General features: G+C 43.5%; 1 protein-coding gene across 2 annotated transcripts in view; it reads left to right on the plus strand.

The window, feature by feature from the left end:
• Positions 1–12,091, plus strand: part of LOC120981134 (BTG3 associated nuclear protein) — a 317,594-nt gene that overhangs the window by 38,551 nt on the left and 266,952 nt on the right. The window contains exons 3-4 of one of the 2 annotated variants that reach the window (XM_040410642.1): positions 236–330; positions 2,443–2,642. In XM_040410642.1, coding sequence (XP_040266576.1) covers positions 236–330; positions 2,443–2,642 — 295 coding nt within the window. Of the gene's footprint in view, positions 1–235; positions 331–2,442; positions 2,643–5,571; positions 5,590–12,091 lie in introns of those variants that run through there. The other variant, XM_040410644.1, reaches the window with a different exon arrangement.

The raw sequence follows: 12,091 nt of genomic DNA on the forward strand, positions 1-12,091 counted from the left end.
AAACAGTTTACTCATTGATCACTTATAGCCAAAAGAGCCAGAAGAATGTCTTATCGGACGCCATCACCCCACCCGTTCTGTCATCTGCAAGACGCGTGTGTTAACAAGCAGCCTCAGGACACGGGGTCATAGAGTGGATGCGGTGGGCAGCCCGCCAGCTGACCCGCTCCGCGTCCAGGATAATAAACTTCTGTCCTAATAACCGTTTCATTTTCTTTTTTTTTCTGTTTTACAGTTGTTCTAGAGAATCATGAAGTCTCAGACGACGACTTGGCGCCTTCACTAAAACGACAGCGCATAGAAATCAACTGTCAGGATCCCTCCATAAAGGTTTCAGTATTCACCATATGGTTTCTTCTCTTAGGCCTCTTTCACACGGGCGAGTTTTCCGCGCGGGTGCAATGCGTGATGTGAACTCATTGCACCTGCACTGAATCAGGACCCATTCATTTCTATGGGGCTGTTCACATGAGCAGAGATTTTCACGCATCACTTGTGCGTTGCGTGAAAATTGCAGCATGCTCCTCTTTGTGCGTTTTTCACGCAACGCAGGCCCCATAGAAGTGAATGGGGATGCGTGAAAATCGCAAGCATCCGCTAGCAAGTGCAGATGCGGTGCGATTTTCACGCACGGTTGCTAAGTGACGATCGGGATGGAGACCCGATCATTATTATTTTCCCTTATAACATGGTTATAAGGGAAAATAATAGCATTCTGAATACAGAATGCATAGTACAATAGCGCTGGAGGGGTTAAAAAAATAAAATTTAACTCACCTTAATCCACTTGCTCGCGCAGTCCGGCTTCTCTTCTGTCTTCTTCTTTGCTGTGAGCAGGAAAAGGACCTGTGGTGACGTCACTCCGGTCATCACATGATCCATCACCATGGTAAAATATCATGTGATGTCACCACAGGTCCTTTTCCTGCACACAGCAAAGAAGAAGACAGAAGAGATGCCGGCTGCGAGATCAAGTGGATTAAGGTGAGTTAAAAAATGTTTTATATTTTTTTAACCCCTCCAGCGCTATTGTACTATGCATTCTGTATTCAGAATGCTATTATTTTCCCTTATAATCATGTTATAAGGGAAAATAATACAATCTACAGACCACCGATCCCAAGCCCGAATTTCTGTGAAGAAGTTCGGGTTTGGGTACCAAACATGCAGATTTTTCTCACGCGCGTGCAAAACGCATTACAATGCTTTGCACTTGCACGGAAATATTGCACATGTTCCGCAACGTACCTTTTGCTGCAACGCCCGTGTGAAAGAGGCCTAACACTTACACGTTACACCCTTAAATTGATGAAATGTGTACAAAACCACCTGGAAGATGACCTCTTGTCTTCCAGATATACCATACCGTGTATTACATGGCCACTCGTCCCTATTCCCTACTACTTTTGTCCTGCAACAGCAGTGCTTTCTGAGGACTTCTGCAGCATCGGTGTCTTTAATATTTTCAGTAATGGTCTTTACAAGCTTATCTCTGTAGAGTTCCTCCATATTCAGAGACTTTAGCACATATAAACTAATTTCATTTTCCCTGCATTGTCCCATTGTTATCCAAATGGGGAATTGCTACCTACACTCTCACTTTTTAAATTGCAGTGTTTAGTTTTGTGCCTTTCCACTTTCTGCCACTAGATGGCAATCTTGCTGTTTCTGAGGGTTCGAGCTTTAAATTTAACGTTTTTAATGCAAATTATTTCTATGCAGGGTCAGAGGTTAAATTATTTTCTTTACCTGCATGTTTCTGTTAGCAGGTCTGTAAAAAGAATAAAAGTGATTTATGCCCCAGCTTAATCTCAGGTCTGGAAATATTTCTGAAAATTAGGCATTTGGATTATGGAAGGAATATTTTAATACAGGATTTGAGCTATACAGCATTGCAGGAAGCATAATATGACTGAAAATATTCTTAATCTGGACATGAAGACATTCAGTTCCTGTGTTGTAAATATTACGCACATGTCAGGCGGGAGACTGGATGTGGATATCCACAGACTAACATTATATGCAAATCTTACACCCTATACTGATAGGGTTTCTCTTGCAGCTGTAGTTTTGGGTGAAATCCGTACCAGTCTGCTAAGGTTTTACTGCATTGACTGGTGTCCCTTGCTCCCATGGTGATTGATTTCCACATATTCCCTAAATTCCTAAATAGTCGTAGGGCTTGCACGCTCCATTGCATTGTGACCACTCTGCTTCATGAATATGGAGAAGATTTCTCCAAATAATACAAATGAAGAGACCACTTCTTTAAGAAGACCACCTCTGATCTAGACCAGCATTGTCCCCTAACTTGTTAGTATGATTGGCCACTACTTTGAGAAGTTCTACATTCACCAGGAGACAAATCAAAACCGTTTTACAGTACCTTTATTTTGTGTTCCTGGACGCTTGTGTTCTCATGCTGCCGTTCTTCCATTCCAGTCCTTCTTGTTCTCCATCAACCAAACGATCTGCCTGCGTCTGGACAGCATTGAATCCAAGCTGCAAGTTTTGGAGGCAACTTGTAAGTCCTTAGAGGAGAAGCTGGACCTGATCATGAACAAACAGCCCACCCCAATCCAAGTACCCATGGTGGCTGGGTCACCTCTTGGAGCCACACAGACGTGGAACAAAGTCCGATGGTAGGAGAACCGCTATAAAGGGTTTTGCACTTGTAGTATTATTGGTTATTTTAGTTTATAAGTTATAGCTTTATAATTGACATTTTTACTAACATGGCTGAAGTCTGCAGAAATCACATTGACTCCCCCATCATACACTTCAGCTAAGAAGGTAATATTTGGCATTTAATGTAGAATGAACCATGTATGAATCTTTTTGTTGGTTAAGGTTCTGCTAAGCTTGCCCAATACGCCTACGTATTATGCAGCACAGCACAAAAGTGTAATGGAAACCATGTTATACTTGGATAGAAATGAAATATTAAATATTTTTACATCACGCTAGCGTCCTCTGATGTATACATCGGGAAAAGCGCCTGTCGTCTACATGTGATGGAAGAGGGCAACCGATCCCACTGTGTAGGTATAAAGTTGGATGTGTTGCCCTTGGAGGTCCCATATAAACACAGAGTGTACTGTGCAGAATATATTCTTTTATTGTATACCTTTTGCTGGAATAGCGAATACACTGTACCGTTCCAAGCCTCTTCTTACAGTATACTGACACATCAGCCGAGGGAAGACCAAAATACGTGTTTTTGGGTAAATTAAGCTACATAGATATGCTCATTGGGGAGACATTTATCCAACCTTTTACAACACTGCTGTATTTGCTCTATAATTTTGTACTTTTTGGGGGAAATTTAACATCTCCCGTGTGCCAGAAAAGTGGCTTTAAAAAGTTGCAAATGTGTGTTAGTCATTTTTTTTTAAAAGCAACTTTTTGAAGAAGAAAAAAAAAGGCATCAGTTTTCTGGTGCAGATTTCTGTTTAGGTGCACAGACCACTGGAGGATCGTCTGGCAGTGCGAGGGATATCAAGACCGTTGCAGAAAGTTCTGCTCCTGATAAATCTTCCCCTTTGAGCTTCTTTCTATTTTTCTAGTGGTGAGGAAAGGGTGGTGGGGATTCCCATGGCCACCCCAGGTTTACTCTAACTTACCCCAGAAACTGATGTAAGTTATAGCTAAAGCCTACACCAGCCCCTAGCTGGCCTTTGGCGCATCTCGCTCTGGTGCACAGGAAATGCCAGTCTTGATAAATCTCCCCCATTACATAACAAGTGATAAAACCGCATTCCTTGTCCTGATCTAAAGTGTATGTTGTGCTCCTCCATGAAAGATTAAGCCTCAGACGCCGAGATACCGTAACACTCACAGCAAGTTCTCCTGAAGGGTCTTCAGTGCAATATATGTACATAAACTCCTGATGTTATTCTGCAAGTCCACGGTACGCCTTGAATTCATTTTTCAAGACATACTTGTTCCTGTCCTGACGTTGTCCAGCAATGTTTTTTAGAGACATTCATTTATCTACTTATGTACTTTTAGCAATAGTTATGTGCCTTACAGGCAGAAGAAAGTTTGAGGTAAAAGTGAGTCCTTTAATTTCACGCTTGAGTGGACGACCTCTGAAAACAATGCTGATTGTCTTTTGTCTTCTGTTGTTAACTTACAAAAATGTTCTCCTTAGGGTACATTGACATGGAAGGCCATTAAAAACAGACAGTCTTTCATGGCCCTTTTGCATCAGTGTGTGGATCCAATTTCTGGCCTTTCATCTGTTTTTTAATGGCTGTTTTTATAAATGGATTTCATAGGCTTTTTTTTTTTTATAATCCCAACCCCTTGTGCCCTCAGTATATGAAATGCCCCCTAGACATCCATTGGCCACCATTGTGTCCCCCAGAATAAGGAATGGCCCCCACAGTGTCCCCAGTATAACCAGGTTCTGGTGTAAATTATAGCTAGTCTGCTGGGCTATGGAAGGCCACGCCCACCAGCTAAGCCCTGCCCTCTTTGCTTGGCCCTTTCAAGGAGCTTGGAAAGTTGCAAATTATAGCAAAACTATACCGTGTGCCCTAATATTTTATGTCATAAGATGGTGTTCAAACAAGCAGTGATGAATCTGCCCTTTTACATTCGGTGCAAGTCCACTCATTAGATATTAGAGAGCGAGGGAGTCGCAGCAATCACCCCCTCCCAAAAAAACTAACAAAAACAAAACACTTTCCCAGTAGTCAGAGCAGCCAGCCTGCTTCTGAACCCGGAAGGCAGCAGGAGGCTACACACATGCCGCCCACTGCAAGCAGCTGTGTGTAGGTCCCGACACGCACGTGCGAACAGAGGCGATGCAGGAAGAGCAGATCTGTCCCTCCGTGTGGCAGGAGCGCTCAGTGACAGCATCCATTCCCAGCAATATCTGCTCGCCAAGACAGATTTTACTTGCGTCTTGGGGTTTAGATCATTTAAAATAAATGTTGATAAAGGTCAAAGATCTGAAAATGATTGGGGTTCATATTGAAATACAAAGTCTAATATACTACCGAACATCAAAGACCCGAGCCGAAAGATCCATTGTATTAAATTGGGATGTAAATTGAAGTGCCACCATTTCCTCTAATCCTGTCGGTGCATACATTTTCAGGTGCTCTCCTCCCTTCCTGTATCTGTCTGGTGAGAGGCCCCAGCTTGTTAGCTTCCTCGGGGCATTTGTAAATTAGGCTTGTATTTTGACAAATGGAAATATTTTTTTTTTCAGGAAAATGTTTCCATCATTAATGAGCTCATTTGTCTCATACAGAGAAAAGCGTATGATAGTAAGTAATACACCCGGGCAGGAGAAGTGCGCAGCCGTTATTGTGTGGCCTCAGCAGCGTCTTGATGTAAGGTCACATCCTGACAATCTGTAGCTCTTGAAGTCCTGGGTAACTGATACTTTTAATACATTGTATCCGGGTCACAGATGTGCAATTATTTTCTAATTTAATATTGATATGAATCTGGATGAATCATCGCCCTCAAGGAAAAACGTTTAAGCCACAGCTGAGCTTTGCAGATTGTTGCATCCAAACACCTGAATGCATTTACTTGTGAGGGGCCATGTTGAATCCAGGTGGTGTTCAGCCTGTGAGTATACTTGGCGCTAAACCATGGACAAAAATGACCATTATGATTCAGCTTCATTGCAGTGGCTCTTCTTCTTTTGGCAACCCCTTTCTGTATGCCCCATTCCTGGGCATTTGGGTATCATTCAGTGGGGTTTCTGCTCAGGACCCTCTTTATAACCCATCTCTGGCTCACTCGCTCTGTCTCTTGCTCACACTGATGCGTGGACCCAGTCCGTCCATGTATTACATGGACTGTCATTTGTGTGAATGGCTGCATGAAACCTCTTGTGGTCACTGTTTGAGGAGTGAGCTCTGTCCCATGAAGTCGGGTATTTGCTGGTGGTCTCGAGCACCAGAACTGCACCAGTCAACTCTCCTGTTAGAAAGGGGTATTAGAAATTTGCTTAGAGAATAGTAAATCATAAACTTTTCTAATATACATATATTTAAAGGGGTTGTCCCATGAAAAATATTCTACAGTTTTCAAACAAGCACCTGCTGCTGAATTTTTTAATTTGCATGTAATTACAAATTTAGCATAGCCAGTGTGTTATTCAATACAATGTATCTGTAGAGCGCCACCTGCTGTTTGTTTTATTTCTTTGTCCTGTTAATTGAGAAGGCCGCACATGCTCAGTTTCATCCTTCAACTGTCTCCTGAGCTGTGATTGGGTGAGCTGGGACATGCCCCCTGAGCTGCCAGCAGAATGGACACGCCCCCTCCGTAACATTCACTGACCTGCGATCCCTGTGATAATAATTCCTGTAGCAGCCGCCGGCTCACTGCGCACAGTGCTTCTACTTCCGGCGGCTGCTACATGAATTATTATCACAGGGATCGCAGGTCAGTGAATGTTACGGAGCATTAGATTGCATAGAAAGGGGAATATAAATGTAATTTTAACTCCTAAGACTCCTGTGCCAGCCTTCTGTTTCCCAGGGAGGCACGAGTCAGAAGCATAGCGTCTGCACAGCCCGTCTTTTCTAATGGACGGATGGCCCTTAGCAACGCTCTTTTGAAGAGTGCTGCTAAGGGCCATTTCAGCCCCAGTTTTCTACCAAAAATTAACGTTTTGGCTAAATAAAGTCTATTGCAAAATTGTTACCTATCACTTGCCCTACACTTTAGCAAAAAATTAAATAAATATGACAGTTATACTTTAAAGCAATTTTTATTTTGTGAGCAGAAAGGCATCAGTTTGGGATATGTTGGAAAATGGATGAAATAATGGTTTATTAGTCTCTTTCCTGGATGTTGGGGTTTTGAATGGTTCTCCAGCTATTGTTCACCACAAGTCTGCCGACTATTTTCCATAGGTCCCGTCCTCGCCAGCTGGTTTTGGTTATTCTCCTAGAAGGTTAGTTATACATTAAGTGTAACCACATTAAAGACGTTAGACAAGTCAGACGTAGGTCACGCCAATCACAAACAGACTTGTGTCTAGTGTCACATAAAAGGGTATTCCGGTTGTTAGACGTTATTCCCTATCCACAGGATAGGGGATAACTATCACATTGGTGCGAGTCCTACTGCTGGGACCCCCACTGATCGTGGGAATGGTGGCCCTGTTCCCCAAAAATGGACGGAGTGGCCAGCCGCACCTGCTTTCGGCCGCTCCATTCATCTCTAGGGGAGTTCTGGAGATAGGCGAGTTCTGTACTTGGCTATCTCCGAAGTGCCATAGAAATGAATGGTGTGGCAACACGCATGTGCAACCGGCCGCTCTGTTCATTTCAGGGGGGCTCTAGAGGGTACATGTGATCAGTAGGGGTCCAATCGGTAAGACCCTCACCAATCTAATAGTTCTCTACTATCCTGTCGATAGAGGATAACTTCTAACAACCGGAGAACCACTTTAAAGTAGTATAGGTTGTGCTATGGTCAGTTCTACTAACTCTATTACAAACAAAAATGTTAAATATGATTTATAGCACATCGTTTGCTGAATTTTCTTCGGACAGGCAGCAGGTCTGTGGCGTCGAAGCCAGTAACCTGTCCTAAAATGTGAACAGGACTGGTGGCCTCCACTTGCAAAACTGCCTAGGGGAGCGAGGGGCATTACTACACAGCTCTACAGTAGATGGTAAGGAGGTGATCCTGCCTATGATATGCTATTATGGCTGAGCAGCCTGACAGAAAAACTCAACCAACATGTAGTATATGCAAGTGCCAGAGTGTAGTGTGTAATGAGGCTTCACCCCCCAAGGTAGCTCTGTGAGAGGTGGTGACCAGTCCTGCACACAATCCATTTAAAGCATTTCCGGAGAACCCTTTAATTGCCTGCTCTGTCTTTGCTTAGGAGAGCAGTGGGCAGTTTTTCTCAATGATTGACCGTCTTCCCTCTAGGACTGTGCATACGGAGAGCTTTCAGTGACCTCCCATTGGACTCCAAAGCTCAAAAAGAGCAGGGATTTAAAATGAAGATTCCTGCCCTGGATCCTCTCTTCCAGTGCTTGGTTATCCGCCTGTGAGTTTTCGATCATTTCCTAGGTTTGAGCTGCCGGACTTCACTTGACCTGACTCATGGCTAGGCTCTCTCACCAGTGTTGCACCTGCCTGTGATAAAGTCCACTCCATTTAGTGGCGAATACCCCAGACTCGTGCCAACCTTATAACAGCCTCCTGAAGTATCTTCTGCCTCATCACCAAGCTCATGTCCTCTCACTTCTGACTCACAATATACACAGTAACGGGCAGCGCGGTGGGGGGGATTTACAGCTTGTCAGCAGGCTATGCTGCAACTTATAGTGAGAGGACAGCCAGACTCGCAGGTGCCTATGTCAATTCTCGAGAACGTGTGCTCCGCCGTCGGGATGAAATGACACTTTGCTGGCCTGGCCCCCGCTCGTTCCTCGGGAGGCTAGCCCTAAACTTTATTAGGATTATGTAAACAATTAAATCCATTCTTCTGGTCATAAATAGAGTTTTTCCTTTCGTTCATGGTCCTTTTATATGAGAGCTGAGTGAAAGTGAAAGGCCTATTAAAGGAGAATGTGCTCTCCTGCCATAGCGTACCGTAAAACATTTGATGACTAACCTCCTGCGTATCCTCCCTGGGACCAGCTGGCATTGTCTCCCATCGAGCGAACTCGGAGTGTTGTAGACAATTTATCTGGCAGTAATGATGGGGGGGGGATGTGTTTTACTTTAAAATGCTTTCAGCTCTAATAAAACTCTAAGAGGGGAAATTGGTTCAGTGTAGCGCCTTCCCCTTCACAGACTCGCCTGCAGAGCCAGTTCTGCTGGGTTCGAGCCAACAGCGCAGTTCTGCAAAACGCTTGGCTTTCCTGATTTATTCAGATTTTTGACTTTCCCCCTTGGAAAAAGCTTGAGTATAACCTAATGGACTTCCACCTCCTCGACTATTAGTAAAAGTGTTGATATGTGATTTATATGTGTACCAGGTAGGTAGGCTCTTGCTGTAGGTCGCCAGTGATGAGCAATACGATTCATGAAATTAGCACAATATTACAAAAGGCCGTCAGGAGTATGGGCATAGCTCTAAATGGACTATATACAGTAGGAGTTGTCTGATGGCAATAGACTGGGCACACAATGACATTTAAAGGGGACATCCCACAAAAAATATTCTACAATTTTTAAACCAGCACCTGGACCTCCTGCTCTTCTGATTGGTCGGGGTCCAAATGGTAGGATCTCTACTGATCAAAAGCTTATCATCTTGGACCAACCCCTTTAAGAAGCTTTATAGTAGAGCACAGTTTTTATCACTCTGTAGCTCCTGCTCTAAAGGGGGGGAGATCGGGAGCGTTCCCTCCTGGCAATCAGCAGATAGCAGCTAGTTCTCTGCTAGCTATTACTTGCAGCAGTGTCCTCCACAACATGGGGAGGAGTGATCACTATGTCACCGCTCGCCCCTATGCAGAACGCAGTGTGCCAGTGGCAGATTGCTATTAGACAGAGTGATCTGCCGCCTGCAAATCCAGATTTTTCAGCATGCTGAAAGGTCTAGACTGCCGGTGACACAGTCAGGATAGGGGGACCCCTGTTCATTCACCCCGGTGGACCAAGAACCCCCCTCCCCCTTCCCCAAGTCATCTGTACACTAAGCCTGTAGCTAGTTCTGCCAGGAGTACAGATATTCTAAATTCCCTACTGGGATTATCTCTACAGCAAGTAGTGGAAGAGCCAACCCGGAAGGAGGCCATTCTAGATTTAGTATTCACAAATGGGAATTTGGTATCTGATATTACTGTAGGGGAAAGCTTGGGATCTAGTGATCACCAGTCAGTGTGGTTTACTATAAGTACAGTGACTGAGTCACACCACACAAAAACAAAAGTTTTAGAAAAACTGACTTTTCTAAAATTAGATTAGTGGTATACGAGTCCCTATCAGATTGGAACAGTTTGATTGGAGTCCAGGAGAAATGGGACTACTTAAAAGTGGCACTATAGAAGGCAACAGAAAATTGCATTAGGCTTGTCAGTAAAAGCAAAAAAAGGAAGAGACCACTGTGGTACAGGCAAATTTATAAGATTAGGCAGAGAGAGGCCAAACAAGTTATAAGAGCTTCTAAAGCACAGGCAGAAGAGAAATGAGCTCAGTCAGGGAAAAAGGTGATAAGGCATTCTTCAGATACATAAATGAAAAAAGGAAACTAAAACAAGGAATTACAAAATTAAGAACTAAAGAAGGAAGGTATATAGAAGAAGATAAAGAACTAGCTGACTGCCTCAATGAATACTTCTGTTCAGTTTTTACAAAGGAAAATGAAGGAAAAGGACCTCAGTTAGGAAGGAAGACTAATGAATCTTTTGATGCATGTGTCTTTACAGAGGAAGAGGTTCTGAGTCAGCTGTCTAAAATTAATACAAATAAGTCACAGGGGCCTGATGGTATACACCCAAAGCTATTAAAAGAGCTTAGCGGCGAACTAGCAAAACCATTAACAGATTTATTTAACCCATCACTGGCAACAGGAGTCGTCCCAGAAGATTGGAAATTAGCAAATGTTGTGCCCATTCACAAGAAAGGTAGTAGGGAGGAATCGGGCAACTATAGGCCAGTAAGCCTGACATCAATAGTGGGGAAATTAATGGAAACCATACTTAAGGAGAGGATTGTGGAACATCTAAAATCCCATGGATTGAAAGAGGAAAAACAGCCTGGGTTTACTTCAGGGAGATCATGTCAAACTAATCTTATAGATTTTTTTTGCTTGGGTGACTAAAATAATAGATGGCGGAGGTGCAGTAGACATCGCTTATCTAGACTTCAGTAAGGCTTTTGATACTGTCCCACATAGAAAGCTTATCAATAAAGTGCAGTCTTTGGGCTTGGACTCCCATATTGTGGAATGGATTAGGCAGTGGCTGAGGGACAGACAACAGAGGGTTGTAGTCAATGGAGTATATTCAGACCATGGTCTTGTTACCAGTGGGGCACCTCAGGGGTCTGTTCTGGGACCCATATTGTTTAATATCTTTATCAGCGACATTGCAGGAGGCCTCGATGGTAAGGTGTGTCTTTTTGCTGATGACACAAAGATTTGTAACAGGGTTGATGTTCCTAGAGGGATACACCGAATGGAAAAGGATTTAGGAAAACTAGAGGAATAGTCAAAAATCTGGCAACTAAAATGTAATGTTGATAAGTGCAAGATAATGCACCTGGGGCGTAAAAACCAAGAGCAGAATATACAATCAGTGATACAGTCCTGACCTCAGTATCTGAGGAAAGGGATTTAGGGGTCATTATTTCAGAAGACTTAAAGGTAGGCAGACCATGTCATAGAGCAGCAGGAGATGCTAGCAGAATGCTGGGTGTATAGGGAGAGGCATTACCAGTAGACAGAGGGGGGCGCTCATGCCGCTCTACAGAGCACTAGTGAGACCTCATCTGGAGTATTGTGCTCAGTACTGGAGACCATATCTCCAGAAGGATACTGATACTTTGGAGAGAAGAGCTACTAAACTGGTCCATGGATTGCAGGATAAAACTTACCAGGAAAGATTAAAGGACCTTAACATGTAGAGCTTGGAAGAAAGACGAGACAGAGGGGAGATGAGAGAAACTGCTAAATACATAAAGGGAATCAACAAGGGAAAAGAGGAGAGAAGATTTACAAGAAGGAAAACTGCTACAAGAGGAGATAGTGTTAAATTAGAGGGGCAAAGGGTTAACAGTAATATCAGGAAGTATTACTTTACTGAGAGAGTAGTGGATGCATGGAATAGCCTTCCTGCAGAAGTGGTAGCTGCAAATACAGTGAAGGAGGTTAAGCATGCATGGGATAGGCATAAGGCCATCCTTCATATAAGATAGGGCCGGGGGCTATCCATAGTACTCAGTATATTGGGCAGACTAGATGGGCCAAATGGTTCTTATCTGCCGACACATTCTATGGTTCTATGTGTTACCAAGGCTATAATGTATTTTACAGGAGTATGCTAATACATTACAGTACTGTACATGTACAATACTCACTGGGTGACAAAACTGACCATTCCTCCCACATATAACAAAGTCTCATACAGCCGCCACTTCAAGGAAAAAG

The sequence above is a fragment of the Bufo bufo genome, chromosome 10, assembly GCF_905171765.1.
Source record: "Bufo bufo chromosome 10, aBufBuf1.1, whole genome shotgun sequence".
NCBI lineage: Eukaryota > Metazoa > Chordata > Amphibia > Anura > Bufonidae > Bufo > Bufo bufo.